Genomic DNA, 26,833 nt, shown 5'->3' on the forward strand with positions numbered 1-26,833 from the left:
TAGTTTTTTTTTTACTCGTTATATTAGATTGTCAAAATAATATGTAAAGTGGGATTTATCTAAAAACTCTTAAAAGCGTACTTAAAAACTGTCTCCTAAAAAGCTAATCTTCTAAAAACCTTTCCTAAAAACTTTTCCCCAAAAAACATCTCTCCTAAGAACTCTTTAAAGCGTATTCAATTTCAGTTTTTCTGTCTATATATTTTTATTGGTTAATGATCATCACTGAAAAAAATAAAGAAAAAAAACATTATTATACATCTCAAAAATAAAACCTTCCTATTTAACGATTTTCTTCAAATTATCTTTCAATTACTTTTATTACTAAAATTACATTTTCGCATCTTCAATAGCTTTATTTAATTGTTTTTTTAAAATCTTCTGTGGAAGCTACAATTTAAATACAAGCCAAAAATATTTAAACAGTTTAAATTACACGGATCAATTACTAAGCTCCTTACTTTAAATTTAGTTTAAAAAAGTTTACTTAATTAGAACTTTCCCTTCGTCTTTTTTCAAATTATAAGTCTCACTTTTTTTAAAATAAAATCAGTAAAAATATATTTTAAAATTTATCATACTTGTTAGCAAGTATTATATAAAAGTATTATAATTGTTAAAAAATTATAGTTGCTCAAGATAAAGCTCTTAACTTCAGAAGTTTAAAGCTTTTAGAAATACAGGGTTTGGGGCAATGCAATAATAAACCACGTTCTTAAATTTTCGAGCGAACTTCTTTTGGATAAAAAGCCATGGAATGTAGACATTAAAGCGTTCCGGTATAGGGGTGTTGTCTAGTTTAAATTAAGGAAAGTACCTATATGGAAACAATATTAGAGAATATTTTGAGTTGAAAATACCGGAAGGAGTTTCTTATCTTTATCATCTTCCTACCCCTTCAAATATGTGAATACAAGTCGTAATATGCTAAACTATTATGAACTTTGATACTTTTTTAAAAACTGAATAGATAATTATTAAATTGTTACTTTTCAGAAAAAATTAAGTTTCTAAACAATGCTTTATTTCTTGTAAACCGTTACCATATGAATGGAAAAATTACCAAATAAATGATTTTAATACCGTATATTTGGGTTACCAGAAATGTCAGTACCAACCAGTATGGTAATTTTAACAGAATATTTTTCTCCGTGAACTAGTAGGCTTCGTCTCCATCTTGCTAAGGCTGGCTTTTTTAAATTTGTTTGATTTAATCGCCAGTCGTTTAGTCGTGATCCTTCTGTTTTAACAAATGCGTCAACAACGAACTGTCCAAAAGATTCCCTCTTTTATGAAGAAAGCTGAAATTGTGTTGAATAGTATGTCTGTATAGGCATAGTATTGCACGTTCCCTTCCTGCCCTGAAAGATGCATTTCTTGCCCTTGAGGTGGCTGCAAGGCAAATGGGCTTAGTCATAAATGTAGAGAAAAGAAAATATATGTTATTCTTAGGAAATAGAGTCCCAGACCCCAATCTTGAAATAAATTCTTATAGATTTGAAACAGTGAGGAGTTATACTTACTCGGGATCAATTATTACCATTGACAACAGAATTACTCCTGAAATAAAAAACCGACTCTATCTGGCAAATATGGCTGGTCTATGGGCTGAGAAGATTTATTAAATCTAGGTTTCATTCTAAAAAAACAAAGTTCTTAATCTACAAAACTCTTGTCCGGCCATTCTTGACATACGCTTCTGAAGCTTGGACACTGACAAAACTGGAGGAAAATTGTATCGCAATATTTGAGAGAAAGATTTTGCGGAGTATACTTGGTCGTGTAAATGAAAACAATAACTGGAGAAGGAGATTTAACTTTGAACTGTACAAGATTTATAAGCAACCTGATATTATTAAATACATAAAAAAAGTAGAATGAACTGGATCGCCCACGTGATTCGAACGAGTGAAGACAGCACAATACAAAAGATACTGCTTTTTAGACCCACTGGAAAAAGAAAGTGGGGAAGGCAGCGGTTGTGATGGGCTGACTTAGTGGAGTCTGATTTTCTCGCAATTAATGAAAAGAATTGGAGATCAAAGATAAATCGGAAGTCGTCATGGAGAAATCTTCAGAGGATGGCATTGGCTCACATTGGGCTGTCTGGCCAACTATGATGATGATGATGATAGGCATAGTATTCTAATTGAGTAACTTTGATGCGCTTGGCAGTGAGCTTCTCTATATGCTCCATTCCAACGTCTCTCGGAAAAACTGGAGGATAAACTATTGGATCAGAGCAGTAATTAACAGGAGAAATTGTTTAACCCACATATCTAACAGGGAAGATGCTTAAATCTCAATTAGATGGAGGTTCTTCATTTACCTCCAGCAATATAACTTGTACCTGTTTTTGAAATAGGAACATTGTATCGCCTCAAGTCAGAATTTGAATTTCCCATAAAAATCAATTTGACATGCGTTACTGGATTTGATTGGATTACTTTATGGATTTTGATGCCACAAAAGGATTGATTTGCCTTAATAAATTATCCAATTGCTCCATCACAGAACGTAAACTTCCATTGCCGTTATTCATTAGTCTGCCAGTAGCTTCACTGGAATCGAAAACATATAACTGTCCATATCCAAATAATGCAGAAGCAAGTGCAGCATTATATTCACGTTGATGATCTCGATAATTTCTTGTCTCGATTGAATTCTCACACAGTAAATTTTTAAGCAAATCAGAGATGATCTTTATTTTTCCATCATGGCAATATTTAGTATTCTTCCCAGTAGAATTTTTTTTTTCTTTTGCCCAGAAGCGAGCTGTGCCAAGCTCGGTCGTATTTCGGTCGTGCAACCGATGTCATGTGCTTCAACGTCAACAGTTAAATCATGTATGACGGCACGTCTCTTATGCATTCTTTCAATGTTACGCCTTTCAAAACTCTCAGCAACTCTTTCTTCTGCTCTTTCCATCACGCTTTTTTTTATTTTACTTAAAAAGTTAGCTGCACGGCTCATACTCATTTTTCAATGAATAGTAGTAATAATAATAATAATATTAAATACGTAAGCAAATACTATGAGAAAGAATTCGTAAACCAAATAATTAATAATAAATAAGTAAACATATAAAATTAAATCTGTAAATAAAATATTTAATAATCAATCCGTAAACAAAAGCGCAATCGACAAAAATTGAGTTTAAATGACAAGAACCACTCATTTCTGTCTAACCTAATAGCTGCAAATATACTAGTAAAACAGTTATGAATTTAATTTTTAAAAAAAATTTGAAGCAAAGTTAAAGCTTGGAATAATACCGATTTATATTTTAAAATAATTAAAAATACAAAACGTTCACAATTTAAAACGAAGTGCTTAACTTCGTGAAAGAGTTGTTGTTGAATATATATATATATGTTTTATTATTTATTTTATTAACCCAATTATTTTATTTATTTTTATTTTTTATTTCGTATGCCAAATTTTTTCTATGCATAATAGTTTTATTTTTGTGAACACTTTTCTTCAATGTATCGAACAATTTTTTTCATTAAAAAAAATAGTGACCCGATTATTAATGATATGCAAAACTTTTGTAATGATATAACTTTCTGAATGTAGAATTGTGGATTTTAAATGGTGTATTTAACAATCTTTTTTTCTTATAGATACTTTACGGAATATCGATATGGAATTCGTTCTTCATGTTCTGAAAATGATAAGATTGATACTGATGATACAGGTATGTTTTCATTATTTTTAACTCAAGTATTTTTTTCTTTAATCTAATAACTGCGCATTTAGAATATATGTCGCTAACAATTATGCTATTTTCTAGTTGAAATTCCTTCAAATGTCCTAAACTTTTATTTACTCCATTTTTTTTTCTGAAATTATATTTAACTATCTAATTACAACCGAAAACTATTCATAGTTTGATTGTTAATGTGAGTTTTTCCTGAAAATCATCCACACTTTCTTCAAATATCATGTTTAACTATTTAAGTACGTACAGAAACTAGTTATATTTTGATAATATAGAGCAGGTTTTTTCGTAAATTTCTTTTTCCTTCTTTTACGTCAACCATAAGTTTTACCGTATATGTAAGGCTTGTTTTTTAAGCATAAATTTTTCTTCAAATATTTCAAACTTTTCGTCACTAAATAAATATTTTTCATATAAAGAAATTAATTATATTATTGCATTACTCTTTCAGAATTTAAGTAATTGAAAATTACTTTAAAAAAAATATCTTAGTTCAAATCTTATTCCAATAATAGTTCAAAAATTTAAATATGTTTCAGTGATATTTGTCAACATCTTTGCATTCTGCGAATATTCGCCTGGTTTAAAAGTAAAGTTTTAAAACTTAATTTTCGCGAAGCAATTTTTTAGAGTAGGACCCTGCAATACCTTGAAATACCTTGAAATCAGATCATATAATTAACTTGACTTTTTCGATTCTAGTTTCCTCTATAACCATCTGGTTAATGGAAGTCTTTTTAAAATTATATAATTTTAAGTTCTATGTAAGGAAAAAAATAATCAACTGCCATTACTTTATCAACATGAAAAAATAAATGTTAAATTAGCCTCTTTCAAACTTAGTAAAATTGCTGATTTGAAAACAGTGCCAAATTTAGGCAATTTTTCACGTCAAAAATGACCTCAAAATTAAATTAACTATTGCAATATCTATTTTTTTAACAGCATATAGATCTTAATGTGTTTACACACGTATAAAGATGAACCTGAATCATACTCTCTTCATCCATTCTACATTATTTTTTTTTTAAATTCATGATTTTAAATTTGTTTCTAAATACCCATCATACTATTTTCAGTATAAAAATTTAAAAAAATTCCAGGTGCTTAGGCAATAATAGGAAAATGGTATAGTAGAAATAATAGAAAAACGTATAATAGAAAAATGGCAGAGGTGGAGAGTTTTAATTTATAACATTATTTTAATGATCTATTTATTTTAAAACTGACAAATTTATATTTGAACATTTTTATAACTCAAAAAGTTTGTTTTGATCGCCATAATAACCTTATTTAAAAATAGAAATCCGTTTGCAGGAAAGTATTTAATTATTTATATGGTACAGTAAATCATTAAATATTAACTTTTGAATCTTTATTTTCAAGCCTTATTTTTAATTCTGTTTCTAAAAATGCAAAATTTTTTGTCGAATTTCAAAATTAGTTTGATAAACGCGGAAACATGTTGAGATAGGAATATCCTTGATACAAATCCTAAGTTATGGCATATCCTTTCGTTATGAGATAATAACTCTTCATAATCATACATTGCTAAAAAAATTAACGCGTCTAGAAAGAATGAAAAGAAAGTTTACAAGTACGTAAGTACAACGTTGATATAAGTAATTAATTAATAAATCAAAGCAAAATTATTATTTATTGCAGAAAAAATACAAATTAATGGAGGTTTTAGCACCCCATTTAACTACCTCTAGCGCGAATGCAGAATGCGACACTTTGTGCATTGAGACATGCAAGTCCCTTATGATGTCCTGCGACATCACATTCCACAGTTGCTGTAAAAACACATCTCCCAAATCTACTAAACTTGGAGGTTTAGCTAACTCCGAGGCTATCTCAAATGGTCCTGTATATGATCGTTCTGTGTCAAATCTGGGGTTTGAATAAGTCAGAGAAGAATGTTAATGTGACGCAAGCATTCCTGTGATACTCTAACTGTGTGTGATAGAGCATTATCTTGTCGAAAAATGGCTCCTAGAAGCCCAGCCATGAGTGGTAACACATATGGTTGAAGGATGTTGTTGGGTTGTCATAGCACCGGAGATCAATAGTAGGGGTCATCATGTGTCGTGTGCGATAGGACCCTATGCAATCACACCAGCAGTTGAAACAGTGTACTGTTGTACAGTATAGTGCAGGATAGAGGTGTTTACCACTGTGCCTCCACACTCATACACTATGGTCATCACTGCCCAAATTAAATCTGGTTTCATCACTGAAGAGGACCTAGTTCCATTTGGTCTTGTCGAGAGAGACACCACCCCAAGCAAGGGCAACGATGGGCAGGTGTTAATTCCACCAACGTCAATTCTGTTACTGGTCTGATAGTGTAGGATGCCATCGCATACAAAACGTGATGACCCCTAATATTGATCAACGATGCTATGACATCCCAGCGGTATGTTCGTAACCCACAGAACATCGTTCGTAACCCTTTAGTCATATGTGTTGCTACTCCCATGAGTCATTTCTCATCAAGACAATGCTCAGCCACACGCTGCAAGGATGTCGAAAGAATACTTTCGCCACGTTACCATCCTACCTACCTGAGTAGCTCGATCCCTAGACTTGTTACCGAACAAGCATATAAGCATATGTGGGACCACTTGGGATGACAAGTTGTGCATCCTCCGAGTTCAGTCGAATTGGAGGTGTTTTTACAGCAACTATGGAAGGTGGTGCCACAGGAAATCATTAGAGATTTGTATGCCTCAATGCTAGAGCGCATCGCAGTCTTGCATTCGCGCTAAAAGTGGCTCAAGAGGGCAATAAAACTTCCATTCAATTGTATGTTTTCCTGCAATAAATTGTGATTTTGCTTTGTTTCTTTAATGACTTACTTGTAACAACGTTGTACACGCATTTGTAAGATTTCGTTTCATTCTGACAACTCTTTCTAGGTACATTAATTTTTATAGCAAGAAGTGTATTCAGAACATATATCAGAAATATATTGCTAAAATACAGATTGAAAATTTATAAAAAGCATAATTTTATAAACAGTCTGAGGTTTCATTAGAATGGCATGCCTAAAAATGGCGAATATTCCATTAACGCGTGCCTTCAAGCTATTTTTTAACACTCTAAAAGTGTAAAAAAAAGTATTTTGCTCTACGGGGAAAAATTCCGGTAGATAGAAGGGGGTATTGTAAGTATAATGCCGTTACAAGGTTAGTTTATTCTTTATGAGTTAGTTCATTCTTTTATCTTTACTTCAACGGAGGTTTTTTTTTTGTCTATTCTAGTCTGTAATATATTAGTAGCGAGCGTTATGCTTTAAGTATTAGAACTTTATTTAAATTTTTTAATTTAAATTTTCTATTCTCTCTCACTTTTTATGAATTTTTTGTAATGCTATAATAAAATAAAGGTAAGTAGAAAAATTTTCCGTTTTAATTTCAAATTAATCCGACTCGAAATAAATGCAAGTAAAAGGGGCTTATTTAAGAAAGAAATAATTAATCAATAATCAATTAATCAATCAAAAACTCTTTATCAAATAACAAAGAAAATTACCAGTTTTCGATTAAAAATATAGTCCTACTTTTTTAATATATTGGGAGCAGAAGCGTATGATACACTAGTTTTCACTAAAATCTAAAATATTACTCAGGAAACATTCACAAGTGCCGTCTAATTTCAAATACTATCAAGGTATTATATTTTGATTCTTCATAAAATTTTCATAAAAGTTGCATTGTACAATTAATTACTTAAACTGAGTTTAAAAGATAGTCTATGCTTCTTAATTTTATTTGCGCTGTTGTATGTACATTAATAATTATACTAATTATGCAAAAATTGCTCATAAATCTTTTATTTCATATTTTTTTAAAAATTCCATTATATTTAAAAAAATAATTTTAAATTTTAATGTTTCTAATTTTTGATATGACTGAAAATATTATTTTTTAATTTAATAAATTTTAATTATTTTATTATAAAGCTTTTGCGACATTAAAATACATGCATGAAAAAGCAATAATTAAATTTAATTTGCATACTTTTTCTTTTACTTAGAGATTATTTCTTTGAATGGTGGTGTATTAAAAAAAAATTTCCAAGAGAAAAAATAAAGGGAAATATCTAGAGCATATACATCTCTCGATCTTTATTTTTTAATGACACTTATAATGGAGGCATTCAAAGTTTCAAAATCCTTTTTCGTTCAAATATCGTTTTTTCTTTATTTGAAAGCGAGTAATTACTATAATTTTTTAAAAACAAAAATTTTTTCCCTGGGGAAAGGGGGCTGAAATAGTTGAAACTCTCGCAATATTTTGAACTTTGTAAACCATAAAATAGAGATGAAGCCATACCCAAGGTCAAAAATTTTGAAATAGTTAATTTTTAGTTGAAAAATGAAGAAGCTTTTTACGTCTTCATAACTCCAACTGATCCAGTTGACATTCAGAACAATTGTTCAAATGTATGGTAGAATAAATTGTAATTACAAATGCTGATGAATTCAACAATATTTAATTAAAATAGTACTTGTTAAAGAGTAATAAATTCGTATTTAATATTATTTTTCAGTCTTATTAAATCTGAAAAGGGGCACCAAGGGCTTATTCAACATCACTTTCATATTAGTTTCCTTTTTAGAACTCACAATCTTAATGTGTTTAAAAAATATAGTAAATTAATCTCAATATGCATTTTTCAGAAATTTTTGATGTTAATTTTATTTTGCGTAATTATTTGTGAAATTAAAAATTCTATTTATTTTACTATTTAATTTTATTTATTTATTTATTTATTATTTTTTTGCCCACTGTACACTGCACTTTATGACAGTTTATATGTGTACTTCGTCAAATCAATCCGTCAAGAAGATTGAAATTTCTCTCCAAATAATTGACCTCAATTAATATTCTTATTCAATTAGTAAAAAGGTTTACTTACTTGATATGATAAGTTTGTCAATTCAATCCGACGAAAAGAGATCCACCAGAACACTCCATGTAAACCAACCGCCATTTGGTCGCCAAATAGTTAATATCATGAAACTGCAGATTTTCCGCCTTTAAATTTATAACAATACTCCAAGAGCATTTGTTTTACTTTTAAGACAATCCCCATTATTTCGCACAAGAATTTAGTTATTTAAATATACACTAAGTATTCGCCAAGTTTGCGAAACTCTAAAAAACACAACTTTTTTTTTCCAACGAGCTGCAGATTGGTTTATCAATTGAATCAATGATTTCGAAAACCAACAAAACTAATTTTACAGGCGAAACAAAAAAAAAACTTATCTGTTAATTAGCTTGACATTTAGAGCTTCTTTTTTTGTATTAAAATATGACTGGTTTCTAAATAATTTATTCTAATTCAATTGTGCAATAGTATCACTTAATTTTTCTATTTAAAAAATAATTAGAACTTGGAGATGACAGATTTTCGGACAAAACCTTAAAACGAATATTATACATTATTTTTAAAAAGCGAAAATATTAATAATTTGTCATTAAGAAATTAAATAAAGATTTTATTTAAGTCTTATACTATATATTCATGAGTTGTTTTGCTAAAATTTATATTTTGCTCTGTATAAAAATTTTAAAAATAAGGGTATTTTAATGTTTTACGTAAGCATTGCTCATACTCATTCTCCCCCCTTTACAACAAACCCCCCATTAGGTGCTTACATAATATTTGAACTGTTCCGAAAATATGCTATTTTTAAATTTAATTTTCAAAAGCTTATAGCAAATATTGTCACAGACAATTTAGTGAATGAATATTTTTTAAATGTAAATAAAAACTGTACAATTTTAAGCACAGTATATTCGATTATATTAAAAATCATAAATATTATTTTTTTTAAATGTTTTATTAGTAAATTTTCAACATGACTAGAGCAATAATACGAAAGAAATTCCAGAAGTGATGCTTCTTAAAAACAACAAGCTCCTCAAACTGTTCAGAAACTGCAAATATGCTAAGCAAATGTAAAGACAGCATTTTCTTTAAGACGAAGGACATGTGTCGTGAATCCTGAGATTCTTTTATGATTAAAAAGAAAAAAAGAAAAAATTCGAAAAGAAAAAAATTGTTGCCGCCATTTTTGGTGTTAAGGTACATTTTTATGTACAGAACTGCAGTTATCGTGCAAAAAAATTACATAAAATTGCCACGATAAGAATTGTTTGAAAGATTTACGGCTAATATATAACTAAAATGTGCTTATTCTTTCCCGATTGTTTTTACAATGAAATTTATTTGAATGCACATTAAAATGCGTGTCGTCAGTAAACAAACTAAGAATAATAAGTAAATAAATAAAACGATAACAGTAAACAAGTAAATAAAAATATGACTATAGTTTGTCTACGTAAAGAACTCCCCTAGCCATTCGTCTGGAGTAGTGGTGGCTATAGTTACGGGGTTTAACCATTTCAAGTAGGAATGTTAGGTCATTATTTAAGACAGGTTTTGACTCAGGTCGGCGAGAGAAAGGGAGTCAGGGGAGAAAGAAGCTTCCCTGTTTGAAATGCACTATTTCTTGTTGCCATAGCTGCAGATAGCCTTAACCTTCGAGGCTAGGGGAGTTCTTTCTATAGACAAACTATATATGCACAGTAAACAGATTTTAGTTTATCTCATCAACAAAAATAGTGGTAACTATACAACCAAATTTCTTACGGTATATATGAACTGCCGCAGTTTATTCATTTCAACAACGTGTATTTTATATTCTGTTTGAGACCATTATAGTTTCAAAGTCCCATAAAAAGTCGTATTATTTCATCAAAGAGCTGCATTCATTCGAAAAGATTTATTTATTTTTAGTAACAATGACGTAATGTATTTAATATAATATAATGCATGTACTCAAATGTAAAAGTTTGTAAGAATATCGAATCATTGTAACATGTTAGTATTTTAATGTTGTTTTTTTTATTTCTATATATATTTTATTAGCTCTTAACTTATCACTTTAGACTCGCACTTAAAAGCAGATTTTCCGTGAAACCTTTTTATTCTGAAAAGAAGAACTGTCATTCTATTTTTAATTGAAAAGGCTTTAAAATTGATTATTTTTCTTTCAGATTCTCAGTTTTCTGTCTATAGCTACGAATCTTCGGGTCATGAGGCAAATGAATCGCCATCTCATGATTCAAACATGTCCGTTCAAACCAACGATGGATCTGTGAAAAATAATGCTGGTAAAAAAACGAACCATATAACAAAGCAACTTGTTCAAGAAACCCTTATGGATGAAGGGCTTCGAGTTGTTAAAGAATTAGCTAATCAAATAAAAGATGAAACGGATCATGTATCTAAGCCTGAAGGTAGACCTAGGGGCCGTCCACCACGATTAGAAAGAGATTATATTCTTACTACAGCCGGCTCAACCACTCCTAAACATTATACGGACTTCATAAATAATATACGAAATGCAACTGCTCCTGTGACTCCCATTCAAAATGGACACAGTCCGACATCTGTCGGTGTGCCTTCCGAAACTGAATGTCATAATGGCATGATTATGAACTTAAGGTCACATCAAGTGTCTGAAAGGAACAATATTTCAATGAATAACTCTGACAATAATCATACAATGTTAGATCTGCAAGATGATGTTGTAAGTAATGAATCAGAAAGCAGTCTAAAAGCCCTTCTTGCCTTTTCTCAAAAGGGCATAAAACAAGAACCTTCATCTCCAAACAGTGTGAAAATGGACTGATTGATATTTTTGTTAGAATAAGCTAAAGTATGTGATATTTTCTGTATCATCATTGCACTTGCCATTTTCAAAACGGCGAAAAACTCTGAATGCTAAGCCATAATTGTACTACAGTTGACTGACAACAAAATATTGAAGGCAATGGTATGGATTCAGAGTTTCAATTGAACTATATGCAATGGATACAGTTGGCAGAATTACTGCTGTTGTGCAATATGTAACATATGTACAGGCAATATTAATAAATTACATTTATGGCTCTATATTCCCTGCCCATCAGTCTATGTTGTTTGACTGCAACAAAGATTTGAAAAAAAAGTCTGTGATTTTTTTCGTTATCCGTTTACTGTGATGGATATTACAGATCTGTGGAAGCAAGTGATTGATAGATACGAAAATGTTTATGTGTTCAGTTAAATGAAATACCATCAGCAGTCATTCTCTAATTTTTGCCAATCCAGTTCATAATTGAAATGTAGTTTAATACGCATAGAAATCATTCATCAATTGTTGTTAGTTATTTGAACACTGACAGTGATTTTTAATTTTATGCCCACCCACTATTAAAAATTGTTGGGCTGTTTTGTGGTGCTTTCACGGAATATTTCCAATTTCTTTTTCATCACCTGTATTGTTACATAAATATAATTTTTTTTGTAAACATATTTACTTTGATCCTCAGTATTCTGTATTATATTAAATTATCTTTAAAAAATAAATATATGAACTAGAGAGACATTTATATAATAGATATATCTATACATTTATATGCATATCGATTACAAATTTCAATATTATTTTTATGATTGGAAATATAAAACAGATTCATAAATAGCGAGTTTAACTAGTCAAAAATGTAATATAATTGTTCACATTTATTTACTATTTAGTTATATCGAGTTTCTTACAGTAATTTACACTCACGTTACGCATATCTTTTTTCAAGAATTTTCAACCATTTATGGGTGAGTTTTAAAAGACATTCAAAATTATGGAAAGGCATTTATGGCGAAATTTTTGAAATAGAATTTTAAAAAAATAGGCAAATGCTGTCTAGTTATAAGGATTTCTTTTTTAAATCTTGTTTGTTATCTGAAAAAAAAGAATAGTGTTTGACGAATGAACACGAAAAACTAATTATTGTATGCTATATTTTTCAAAAATATTTAGTATTCATTTTATTTTGTTTGTAAATTTTGATCTAAAATTTAAAGAAATTGAAGAAAAAGAAAAGAAAAAAAAAGAAAAACATGTATACCACACTAATATATTATTTTGCATTATTAATTTAATATGAACTAATACTTATTATGTGTTTCATATTCAATTAACGCACGAATTTACGAAATAAAGAGCTTAAAGGTGAATTTCATTGAATGTTATCTTTATTTTTTTCCAACAACTGAAAAAAAATTATATGCACCCATCAATGGTACTAAAATATTATTGCTTTTACTTTATTATTTTGATATATTTATATATTGAAAATGTAAGTCTATTATTATGTGTATTATCATTTAAATTGTATTTAAACAATAGCTTTCAAAGGCTATCAAAGAATTAACGGTATTGTTTTATTATTTATAGAAATTTTACTGTGAACTTACTTAGTGAACAATTTTTAGTTGTAACTGTGTTAATTTCAAATTTTACTTTTGTTATTTTTTTTTTCGTATTATCTTTTTTTAATACAAAACACTTCGCATAATTTAATGCACTAAATTAATAACAAGGCATCATTTTTTATTCCTTTAAAACTGAACAGTATAATTCCTGAATTTTAGTGAAGCTTAAAGCCCATTTTTAAATACATAAATGTGTTTCAAAAACTTATAATTCGTATGTCTAACATTATGCTTTCATACATTCCTGTTTTTTCTGAACTTAATTATCTAGTTATTGAACTTAATTACCTAAGCTTAATAATAGAATCTAATTATTAATTACGAAAAGGATATAAGTATCCGCCACTTCAAATTCTAAGTGATGACAGCAGTAGGCCTAAAATTGGTGTATAGTTATTGTAAAGTTTCTAAGAGCAATTCAGTGAGACAGCTTATAGAGCCATCTAGTGACGAGTTTTGGAGTTAGCTTCCTTAATTTTTACCATTACCTTTTCGAGTTTATTACCATCGCAGTTATACTGTTACACCATGACTAGTTGACCCAGTAAGCTGCCTTTTTTTTCCTCTCTTAAAGCGTTTCATTAAATTCCATTTTTTGGAAAATCATCATATTAAGCCAGCATTGCTCTACATTTTGTAATTTACTTTTTTCTCTTACTGCCTTTGAAATTCGAGCACTAGTTCCAAAGTTTATCGCTGGGTGGCTCTGTAAGTGGTTTTATATCGGTAACAACCACTTTTCAATATCTAGACTCTATTTTCATGACTATAGCTGCCATCATGAGAAAATGAAATATTGACTTAATTTTGCAACAAGTATAATATCCTATAACATTAACATTAATATAGCCACAATTTATGTAATTATGGATTACTTATTTCTTTTCTATAAAGAGAATTTAGCATTTTGTGCAAAGTTGATTGTAAATAGTTGGAGAATACGAATTTCAACTTAGAACCTGTACAGTTTCTATACAGCATTTATTTTCTAACTCAAACTAATTTGTGATATTGTTAATATAAAAACGTTCACACATAAAATAGCAAAAACATACATAAATAAATTAATGTGATATTAAATACGGTGATTCCAGTGATGTCTTTCTTTGTAAATTGTGGAAAATATTATTGGGTGATAGATTCTTAAGTACATTAGTGTTGAGAATTTTTTATGTATTGTTTAGATTCAAATTATTTGTATTTTTTACTATTTTCACAGATTATTTTATTTGCATTTTGGTGTGTTCATTGTGTTTCATTTGAGTTTTTCTTCGACAGTTATATTTTTGTAAGACAATAGTGTTTGCTGTAGAAAAGATCCACGAATTGCTGCAGATCTGTATACCATTATATATGTCTTATTTGTTTTGTCAAATACAATCTTGTTTTCAAAAAACACATTTGTATCATTATTTTATTTTTTATGACAAGCTCACATTCTCTCACTTTTCCCCGCTAATATCATTAGTTTTTTCTTTTTTTTTGGTCGTATGTCTGTTTAGACAGAGGGGGTGCGATTGTTCCTGTTTTTCAGTGGCGCCATCTATGGCCAGGACTTCGACTTCTGCCACGCCATTCACACAACCACAACCCGTTTATAGGGCGTGTCACATTCACACATATTCACACGCAAAGGAGAAAGGACATAGAACACACAGAGAGAAAGAAACATCCATGCCTTGCCCGGGATTCGAACCCAGGACCCTTCCGATGCAAGGGCAGTTCTCTGCCCCCTACACAGGCCGGTCGGCATATCATTAGTTAAATGTTGATTTTAAGTAAATATTCAAGTATATCCTTAAAAGAACGATGTAAATTAAAAATGAAATTTTTTATTTTTGTGGTTAGAACCTATTTTTCCTGGGGTATGTATGCATGAAACCTTATGCACCAAGTTTTTATGAAATAAAAAAAATAGCGAATTTAAAGAGTTTTTAAATATTAAAGCCAAGTCATAATTTTTGAATAATATTTTATACAATAACAATTAATGCTGTGAAATCAGCTGGAGAATAACGAAAAAAAAATTAATAACTTTTTTGTTTTTTTAAGATAGCCACGAGAATTCAAAACGCGTCAAAATTATTAAAAACTAAAATTAAGTGAGGTTCATTGATGAAAAATAAATTGCTAAAATTTGCATTTACTAAAATAATTTGTAAATTCAAATAAATCTGTTAATTAATAATTGAATATTTTTTTCTTCTGCATGCGAAAAATTACGTTTGAGTAGTCTTAATTGATTAATCAATGAATTTAATCATTTCAAACTAATAATATAAATAGCAATATTTTTTGAACCAAGCACTTGATATATGTGAGCACCGGGTGCATTTTTAAAACAGCCCTTAAAATAATCGTAACCATATTCCAGATTGAGGATTCTAATGGATTAATTAAAATATTTTAATTAATTAAACGAAAACATCTCTTACGTTACACGTTATTTGGAAAAAATCGCAATTTTTTTAAACTTCGAAGACAATGTTTAAAACGAATGTAACAGAAAATGCTTTATGTTTTAATAAATAAGAAAAATTAAATATTCATCAATATTTTTTCTTATCATAAATGAGTTTGCTTTCGAAAAATTTAAATTCAAATTGTAACTTTCGATGTAACATTTGTTTTAAACTTTCTTGTGTCCATAAATTTTAAAACCAATGAACAATGTAATTACTAAAAAAATGTTGCGCAAGAGGCAGTTTTAATGACGGGTTAAAGAAAATTTTAAATTATATTTCTATGATGTTTCAATATTTTTATGAAACTTGGTGCATACAACAAAAAAAAATCAGTTTTCTAGTATCAAAAATTCAAAAAACTATTTTGAAAATTTTATAGTTCTTTTAAGAATTAAATATACTAACCACAAGTTTATTTGATAAATATATTCTAAATGCTAAAAATTAACCAGAGCTACACTAATCATCCAATCGTGCATCATAATTTCGAACTAGAACACGGATACATTATTGTGGGTTCATTAAAATATGATAGGCGCAAAAATAACGTCTTCCATGAACTGTAAAAATATTGACAACTCAAACTTCATGAAATTCTCATTATTCTTGCTGAAATCGTTTCCTGAGAAATGTGCGACATTTCATCAAATTGAATTTATCTTAACTTGCTTAACGATACGAATTTTGTCAAATCATTCGACTTAGTACTATATATCGGTTAGCATAATGAATTAATAAATTCAGCATAATAGAAAAAGGAACAAGTTTCTCAGTCATTACCAGGATTACATCCAGGAAAACTTGCTTGCTAAGTAAGCGTTCTAATCTCTATATCTTCCCGTCGTGGTTTTAAAACGAGATTAAAAAAATTGCCCGAGAATTCCAAGCATGCACTGAGGTGACACTGGAGTGACTATATGGTTACATACAGTATTTAAAAGTTCATATTTTGCCAAAATGCCTATAATTTCTTGAAAGAATTTTTGACAAAAATAACGAAATGCAGCTCGAGGATTACTGAGTTGTCGAAAATGAAATTCTAGTTCCAATTATGCAGAGATGTTATCTTCTAGCGAAATTCTAATGAGTTCTCACAAAACGAGAGGAAAAAAATAATTTAAAACATAAAGATTTTTTTTCAATATTTCTGTTCGTGTCTCTAACTAATCTCTAAACGCCAATTTTTTCATCTAAGTTTGTTTTTAAAAAAAAACATAAAAATGACAGAATAGCACTGTTGTTCATAAGTTGTTTTTTACTTATATTTTGCAAAAAAAATTTATCAAAACTCTGTTGGTCAGAAGCAGTGCTTGACGAGAAATTATATATTTTTTCGTGCTTGAATAAATTCCAGAAGACAACCAATTGCGCCATATAATAACTCCATGATCCATGATATTAATTCATTACTCATATATTCATGTTAATGTATCAACTCCAAGAATAGTTATAACAACAATATTTTTTTACCACTGGCAACAAACAACCGATTCAAACATTGGATGTGTGGTTCTTAGTGTTCAACCTCGCAGTTAAGTAATGGGACAAAATGGTTTTTGAGAATGACTTTTTGAGTAAAACATAAAAGAAGGAAAAACCTTCCCACTGTCAGCCCGACTGCAAGAGCGCTTGATTATTTACCTATGTTACTGTGAATGACCGAAATTGGTGTTTGTTGACTTCCACCGGCGAATGTTGACAATCACTTAGTCACTTTGGTAAATGTCCGAAATATATACTAGGTCTAGTTAAGTGCCATTGACCAGTACACATTGGCGAGGTATGTCCTACATCAATGTTTCTATAAGATCAAGTGCCATTACCCAGCATGTATTTAACCAGTACTCGGGAGACTGATATTTTTCCTAATCTATCCTCAACAGATATTAAAATATCGAATAAATATAATAATATCAACGAATAAACTGATATTGAATCGGATATAACCAATATTTCGAACACTCACCAAAGCGACTATGTGATTGTTGGCTGGTGAAAATCGACATTGGCTGGTGAAAGTCGACATTCTCTTGTTTTCTGTCATTCATGGTAACATCTATAAATGGTTATATTTTGAGTCAACACTGCCATGGAATATACTTACCATGCTATCGGAGAACCGATCGAGTTATCGTCGGGAATAAGTTCTCGTATATATTTTTAACTAATTTTACATCCTGCAGAACACGACTTTGTGTTTTTAATTTGGTTTGGTTGTTAACGTTGCACTTCAACTAAACTAATGGACTAAGTTGTTCAGTAGCAATATTCGTTGTTTTGTTAATATAAAGATGAATGACATTCATCTCTAATGAGGATCCAAAGTTAATACTGGCGCATATTTTCATTGCTTTACCACAATTTAAAGCGGCATTGGTAATGACCCAGTTTCCAAACTACGCCACGCAACCACCCAACCGAATGTAGACTTTTCCTTCTCTGAAACTGATGCTGACGTTACATTAAAGTGGTTTCCGAACACTGCAATCTGATGAGAGAAATCAAACCCCTGCCTAACTGCTTAATTATTTCTCAGTATTTCCGAAAAACACTAGGGACAATTTTTTTTTTCTGTAAATTGATATGATTTGTTTTTATTAAACGATGAAACTGTTATACAACTGTATTTAAGGGTTTTAAAAAAATATTTCGATTAATTTCATAAAAAAATTATTTTTATTTGCTTCTATTACTGCAGAATTCAGTAACAATATCTCCTCACCCGGATATATCGAATGTAATGAGAGGTATTAAAGTAATCTTTCTTAAACTTGTTTTCGCTAATATTGGAGAAAATGATTAAACTAAATATTTCAATAAATTTTTTGACAATATTATATTTTGCACAAATTTTATCATATACACTTCAACGAAACATTACTTCTGCGGTTAAGAAATATGTAATTTTACTTTTCAGAAAATAATCTTTTATTTCACATTACTTTGTGTAACTATATTTGCTGTTTTAGCAATAAACTTGCTTCAGATGGAAACCGCATAAATAGTATTTTTCAATTTAATATTAACCTAAGGTAAAATATCCTACCACTTTTGTAGTTAAGCAATAAAATAAGGTAATTGATGTTAGATACTTTTTAATTTTCTTATAATTTTAAAAATTAATTACGTCAAAAAATGCTTTTATTTTTTACTTAAAAGATGATATCCTCTATAAAACGCTTCAACTAAATGAAAGTTTTCAAAATGTATTCATTTAATATCGTAAACATGTTTATACATTTAATCCTACTTAATTGTTGTGACAGATGTTACGCTATCTTTTAACAACATTCCTGAGATTCTCTTAAATCTGAAACAAGGTTATATAAAATTCATTGTTAAAACATCTGATCACAGTGAAAATTTGCCTTTGCAAATATTTTCGTAACTTGCAATTTAATTTGAGTTACTTTTCACCATCCTCCCGCACTTTCCAGGGTAGCATCAACAACAACATGATCCTCCACCCTTAATGGCGATGGTAAGAATCATGATATAGATTACTGACAATAAAAAATTAGTTACCACATTAAAAAAAAAAGGATGGTCAGGAATTTTGAAAAAGGTGATATTTACCGAAGCGCTTGGTAGTGATTTTGGTAAAATTAACAATAAAAATGCTTTCAAAATATGTGTAAAAAATTTATTGATTCTAACCTTAGACCATGGTATAAAAACCACTTATTTGGTAAAATTTATTTTTCAGCTATGTATTTTTTACTAAATGTGTGGAAATAAGAAATATAGTTTTGAAAACCAGAATAGCATTACCATATTAACCGAAAAATTACCAAATGAGTTGTTTAAATACTGTATATTTTTTTTAATTAACCAGAAATGTCCTTACTTAAAAATACGATTATTTTAACAGATTTTGTGTCTTCTTGAAAAAGGTCGAAATAGCATCCAAATTGTATTTTATAAGTGCCAATAGTATAGGGGATATTTTTATTAAAAGATGATTTTAGTGAATAAAAGTAAGTACTTCTCACATTCCACTCAAAAATTTAATACCTTTATACTGTGAAACGGTAGCAGCAAATTTTGCTTATAGATCTATATGTGATTATAGATACAAAGTACTTACAATTTGAGTTCGATTTTTTTTAATGATTTTAGTGCATAAAAGTAAGTACTTCTCACGCGCCCTTCAAAAATTTAATACCTTCTCACTATAAAAAGGTAGAAGCGCAAATTTTCCTTATAGATCTATACGTGATTATAGATATTACAATTTGAATTAATTTTGAACTGGTTTTTCCAATTAAAAAACATGGCTATAACTTTAAATATTCAAAACATTATATTTAGTATTCATGCAAAGTTTTTCCTTTGCATGAATATAAGTATAATGCTACCTCTTATATGCGAACGATTTATATGTATTTTTATATTTTTTTGTTCGAAATATTGCAAATAAAAGCTTTAAAAAAATGGAGAATTTTTTTTTCAGTTTAAGTGACCGTTATTGCTCATGTAATCAAAATATTTGGAAATCAAGTTGTTAAAAAATATCATTTAATATTTTCGATATGAATTATTATAATCATTTAATTAAAAATTGCTAAAATTATAAATAATTTTGCCATTTACAGGGCAGACTTAATTTTCATTATGTACTGGGAAGATCATTAATTGGGCTTCACCATCTACAGTTAATTAAAGTGAATTAATAAAAGAGGTAAAAGTACAGCATTAAAAATAAATGATATCATTTACATGCAATTTCAGTTTTTCTTTCTTTTTTAAAGTTTTTATTAGTATTTTCGCTTTTTTCTTGCATAACAACAATTTTTTGCTAATATGTCTTACATTTTCTATATTTTCGTGCTATTCTTTTGGCGCCTGCTAACCATACTAAATTTTGGCGTGTCATTGATTTCATAATCCATTTATTGTTTCCTAATCCCATGTTAAGTGAAGGATCAGAAATCTTTGTGAAAATAAGACAACTTTTGAAAGCTAAATTTTCCTATTTCAAGTTACATGCTCAAAAATGTCATTTTTAGTAACTTTCACTCCACTGAGAAGATCTTCACGAACCAAGTGATCTTAATTCTTTAAATTACAAATCTCAAATATGCTGATTAAATAGTGATAACTATTAATGAAGTAATGGAATCAGTCACAAAACACACGTAATCTCATAAAGCATAACTTTTTTGACATATCTGGATTCCTGTCCGTCAAAATATGAGGGATAGCTGCAATCCCGAAAATATGCTCGCAATACTTTCAACGAAAGAGAGGGTAAAAGTTCAGAACTCCTTAATCTTAATTTTATTTTCTGAGCATTTTTCTATTCCTCGGAAGTTTTTAAATGAATCTAATGCATTTTATAATGGTGGAAAAAGTTTTCAGTAGGGAGGTAAAATCCTTTTAATAATTTTAAACGTGGAAGTTTAAAATGACAAAATTCAAAATTTAAACATAATTCTTGAGAAATAAATGTTAAAAAATGCAGTATTTTTTTCAAAAAAAGCTTTATTGCTCAGATTTAGAAACTATTCAACATATTTTGTTTTCATTTTGCTAAACTGACAATTGAAAAATTATTTATCTTATTAAATAAAGAAATAAAATATAATAAGTAATTTTTAAAAATTATTTTCTACATAGATTTATTTTTGGACAAGTAATTTTTATGATTATGTCCAAAATAATATCGATTAGCTTAGTAGCATCCCGAAATACAGCGAAATACGCAAAAAACGGAAATTAACATAAAGGGGCCGAAACTTTAGATAGTTCTCTTAACTGAACTATTGTGGCCATATTTTTCTAATTCAGATTACCCCAATATTTTGAGAGTCAAAAATCCAAATCCATCAAAAAAGCGATATGTTTATTCAGGTAAAGTACGCCTTTGTGTCTGATTTCGTAAATGAATGTATCGTCTGTTCAAATCAATTAGCATATTTAAGGTCACCTTTTGAACCATTAAGTTTGACACTCAGTTTGTACGAATCTGATAATCAGAATAACAATTATTCAGTTATCCTTTTTTTATGCCCTGATTTTATTTCAAGTTGAAATTTTTTCGTATTTACTTTTATGGGTATTCCAGATTCCAAAACACATTATTACTGATTTAGGAAACAACAAGTGTCAGATTTAAATACACATATTGATAAATTGACAATATTTTACAACACGTATCTCTGAAAATTAATCAAATGAGAACTGATTGTGCAAAAGAAGCTAAATGTTGTAAATTTCTTCCCTGAAACATTGCAAGTAAAAGTCAAAGAGGTCGTTTAAAAAAAACTCCATATGTTATTAATGCCACTCAAAATGCTGTTTATGCATACGCCGTTAATATGCAGTCACTAAAGCAATAAATAAAATACACTAGTTATCATAAACTAAAGAAAAATTACAAAAATAGTCCAGTCAAAATGAAATTTGAATATGTTGTCAAAAAAGAATTGATAAATGAGACTACAATATGTAAAATAGTGGCGCTACAATGAAATGACCTTTTCTGCAATGAGCATAAAATTATATGCTTGATCGCAAGCCTGCAAATTTCGCTGCGTTTCTGAAATTTGAGATAGCCAATTTGTAACATTGACCACCCAGCACCATTTGTCCGTAAGAACTGAGATTTTTTGAAAGACAAGAGGCAAGAAAATGTTAGGTAGAAGTACAAGATGGCTAAATGAGAGTTCTTCTATGATTCATAAACTTTGGCAACAATTTCTAGCCACAGGTTTGGCAACCAGAAGGTTCAGCCTAGGATAGCCAAGTGCTACGACAAACGCCAATGACCCATATTTATCGTTATTTGTACGAAAGAGCAGCAACTCCGAGCTGATATCCTTTCTTAGAGCAACCACTGTATGATTAATATCGATGACTACTGACTGTAGAAGACTTCATAAACGTGATTTGTTCACAAAGCGACCAGCCATTTTCGTGCCACTCTCGTCACGCCATTGTAGGAAACGTTTGAGGTGGACGCAGCAACATGTCCACAGGACGGCTGGCCAATGAAGGGCTGTTTTCTTCACAAATGAGTTCAGCTTTAGCCTTCAAAATGATAGTAGGCTTTGTTTGACTTGAAATTAACCTAAAACCCGATATCATCCATGAAAGAGATTCATACCAAGGAAGCAGTGTCGCGTGGGATAGAATCTCTTTGGGTGGAATCGCAGACATACATATCTTTCAACGTGGAGCTGTGAATAATGTAACCACGAATGCGTGAATGCTACTGTGAATGCATAAACCCTTATGCTGGTGCAATAGGCGATTATTTCATGCTACAGGACAATAACACAACACCCCACAAAGTTCGAATCGTGGACGATTATCTTTAGAAAACAATTCCTCCCCGGACATGAATCCTATCTAGCATGTTTGGGATGGTATAGTGTGTAGCTACTCTCAATCCTCCTCCTCAGAACCTGGCTACGCTTGCAACTGCTTTGCAAGAACAATGTCTCGCACTTCCAATGAGCTGGTAGATCAGATAATTGAAAGCATCATACATCGCATTATGTACTATATTGCAGCTGGAGGGCATCATACTCCATACTGAATTCACTTTTTCTGTTTCAAACTGACTCATCAGATTTATTCAGTTCATAGATATGCTAATTGTTGTATCACATAATTGTTGGGTTAATACTTTTTATGTCAGTTTATACATAATGTGTACTGGAACGTGTACCAGTTTCATTGAATTCTGTACTTAAATATTTGAGTAATTGTCCTTTTTGTGACATTTCCTTAATTTATGATAACCAGTGCATGAAAAAAAATATTTGTTATAGTGATATGGGTGAAAATTCAAATCAAAGTAGTTAAGTATCTGAAACCAAACTCGCAACCTTTTGTAATGTTTGCGTGCGACTTTTATCTTGAATATCACCATAAAACCTCTATTAGAAACTATAGCAACTCTCGTCCCTTTTGCTCTTTTATTTCTTAACACGCTAAAATTTTAATAGACCTGAAGCATATTTCGTCAATCTACTTATAAGGACTTACTGTTATCTTTACTAAATTCTGTATACTCCTAAATTGTTGTACTAAATCCTGATTTTTTGTTGTGGGTATAAGTTGGTTGCGTCTAATTTAATAATTATCGAAAGCGTGTTTTTTGTGCTTAATTTTTAAACTAATACTATANTATCTTTACTAAATTCTGTGTACTCCTAAATTGTTGTACTAAATCCTGATTTTTTGTTGTGGGTATAAGTTGGTTGCGTCTAATTTAATAATTATCGAAAGCGTGTTTTTTGTGTTTAATTTTTAAACTAATATATATATATAGTATATATATATATATTTGACAGTTATTAAATGAAAGATGTGGAAGAAAGGTTCTAAGAGTTATTTCGGTGAATTTGGGAACAAATACGAAAGAAAAATATACCAATATTAAGAACTGTCACTTTTAACAACGTAGCAGAACAAATAATTAAGTTTTTCAGAAACTGAATGTTCCCTTACGATTGGTCAGTTATTTGTAGTTCGTGTATTATTTCATGATTTGAAATTGTATTAAGTTCTAAATCATTTCTTTTTCTTTTTTTGGATTTTGCAATTCTGAACTTAAACCTTTTATTTCGTGAAGGTTTAATTGACCAAGATTTAAGTTTATATATAGTTTGCACAGACACACATAGTTTGAAATTGATACGCTATAAGACATTATGATACTATTGAAAAACACATTTTTAGGCCTACAAGTTTCGTCACATTAATAGGCGGAGACTTAGACATCAGCTGCATTTTTCTTGTGTGGACCTTGAAGAAAAGTTAAAGTGCAAGAAACCTGACAAAATTAACCCATCCGGTGTATAACATCCTACGTGCTACCATAAACCATAAAGAAAGCAAACAGTGTTTGCAAAAGCAGTTCGTTCCCATGAAGTTCAGTGGCCAGGGTAGGAAGCCAAGTCATCAGCCTTTATCAACAGATGGTATATTGCTGTAGCATTGGAACGTCCTAGGATGAATGTCCCCTACCCAGAGGCCCAGGAAGACGAGAGAGCGCCTACCCATACGTTTAAACCCTTCTATCCTCACCTTTTCAATTGCATTGCCTATCATCAATGAATTCGCTTTGACGAGTAGGGTGAACCTGTGGAAGGGTTGAAGACCTCACTCTGCATCCATCAGGATGTTAAAGCACTCCAAGAAATAGTCTAAAAAACCCAAGGCTTACTCGTTTGCACCGACAAAATGGTAAGCAATTGTATTTTCTTGCATTTGAATTAATTTGAGTATAATTTTTGCAAAATATTTATTGAAATTAAATATTTCAAATTTTATTGAAATTCAAATTATGATCCATTTAACAGTTAAATAAAAACTTTTAATATTCACGATCAGGATATTAAATTAGCAATGTATTTTTGCCCCTAGCTTCAGAAGAGGAAAAGCCTGTGAAACAAAAGTTCGCTATTTCAAAATTTCGCTTTGTAAAATTAAACTAGTACAAAAAAAATTTATGTGTTAAGTAATTGTTCATCTCATCAAAAAAAAATTTTTTTTTATAAATATAAGATATTTTTTTTCATACTGTTTGAATATTATGACAGAAACTGTGTGTGTGTTCTAAATTCTTATACAATTGTTAATAACATCAAAATAACTAGTTAATTGGAATAATGTTATGAAGAAGTGATAAAATATGTTTATCTTATAAAATTATTTCAATGATATGACCAAACCCAAGTTTAAAGCATGTTGCTGACTTGAAAGTTTATGAATGAATTATTGTTCTGTAAGGCTTTATTTAAATATTGCTCCTATGGAGACTAAAAATTAAAAACATGTTTTATATTCTTGTTTCTGAAAAGCGTTCATTCAAGAAATTTGTTTCTTTCTGGAATGCGTTTTTCTTAAACTATAAATATGAATATTAATGCAATTTTAAAAGCATGTAAATTTAAACTTATAATGTAAATGAATTGGTTTCTGAGGATAACCTGTTAAGAGGATTTCAAATTAAAAAATTGCTTTAATTTTCATACTCTGGTGTTAAATACATAATTTTTTATTGTTTTCTTAAACAGTACTGTGTCTTATAAAAAAGGCAAAGAATGACAAAAAATTCTGCAAAAGTATTACAAGTTAATTACAGAGAATGTTACCTTTCAAAGGAATGTCTTTAACTTCTTTCCATGAATAATTCGCACAATACTTCATTAATTCATATAATCTTAAAAACAATTGTATTTCAACTAGTATTTCTAACATATGAATTAAAATATGAACTACAAATATGAACGAATTCATTTATGTTTGTAGTTTTTACAACACAAAACTATTCCAAAAAGACATTTTCTCCTATTCACGTGTGCGTCACCATAGCTTATCAAAATGTAGGAGTATCAGAACTTTTTTGATTCAACCAACAAACAATTATAATTTTTGGTATCCAAAATATTAGAGTATTCTTTATTTATCTTCCATGAGTTCTCCATCAAATAAGAATTTGTGGTATTTTGATTGATATTTTTCATTGTTGTGATAACCAATCCATTGATATTTTTTTCCATTGATTATGAAGAACCCTTCGAGATAAATTTAACATTTTAAAAAATAGGGAAAACATATGCTAAGTGACTTTTTATATGTTTTTTATTAAAATAATCCAGATAACAGGATCAGTAGCATTTTGCGCTTTGATAAAATTGGCAATTGGAATATTTTAAATTTTTTCAAGTTCATTTTGAGAACATAACAAATAAAAAAAACAAAAATCTTAACTATTTTTTGGATTAGGTTAAATTTAATGTTTACCCCAAATTCGTTTTGATTGACTTTTTCTTAGATTGAGACACTTTTCCACTTCTTTTTTCAATAGTTTGATTGATTGATAAAGATCTGTTTCGTCTTCAGAAGAATCACTTCCCCAATTTAAATGTTTACCTCATATTTGTCATGATTGGCTTTTCCTTAGATCGAGACAATTTTTAAATTTTTCTCCCTTTTTTTCTTTTTCTTTTCAATTGTTTGATTGATAGATCTCCTTTGTTTTCTTAAGAAGAATTGCTTCAACAATTTAAATAACACTTTATATTAGTCTTGGTTTATTTTTCCTTATATCAAGACACGTTTGCAACATTTTTTTTTTTTCGTTTCTTTGATTGATTGATGAATATCTACTTCATCTGTTTCAGAAGAATTGCTTCAAAAACTCAGTCTAAAATGTTTATCTTGACCTGTAGTTTTGCAATCTCCATAAACACAATAACTTAAATATTTATTCCAAAAATGTAAATATGTTAAATTTAACTAAGATATAATAAACTTTTTCCATTTATGTTAAAACTAAGGATCATCG

General features: G+C 29.6%; 1 protein-coding gene across 7 annotated transcripts in view; it reads left to right on the forward strand.

Annotated features, from left to right (window-relative positions):
- The window catches only part of LOC107450996 (uncharacterized), an 85,125-nt gene extending 73,538 nt beyond the window's left edge, over window positions 1-11,587 (forward strand). For all 7 annotated transcript variants that reach the window (XM_071187358.1, XM_071187359.1, XM_043038863.2 and 4 more), the window contains exons 12-13: window positions 3,627-3,700; window positions 10,801-11,587. In XM_071187358.1, the coding sequence (XP_071043459.1) occupies window positions 3,627-3,700; window positions 10,801-11,438 (712 nt within the window). In that variant the 3' untranslated portion in view covers window positions 11,439-11,587. The remainder of the gene's footprint in view (window positions 1-3,626; window positions 3,701-10,800) is intronic.
- The last annotated feature ends 15,246 nt before the right edge of the window (window positions 11,588-26,833 follow it).

Source organism: Parasteatoda tepidariorum, chromosome X1 (genome assembly GCF_043381705.1).
Source record: "Parasteatoda tepidariorum isolate YZ-2023 chromosome X1, CAS_Ptep_4.0, whole genome shotgun sequence".
NCBI classification, from domain to species: domain Eukaryota; kingdom Metazoa; phylum Arthropoda; class Arachnida; order Araneae; family Theridiidae; genus Parasteatoda; species Parasteatoda tepidariorum.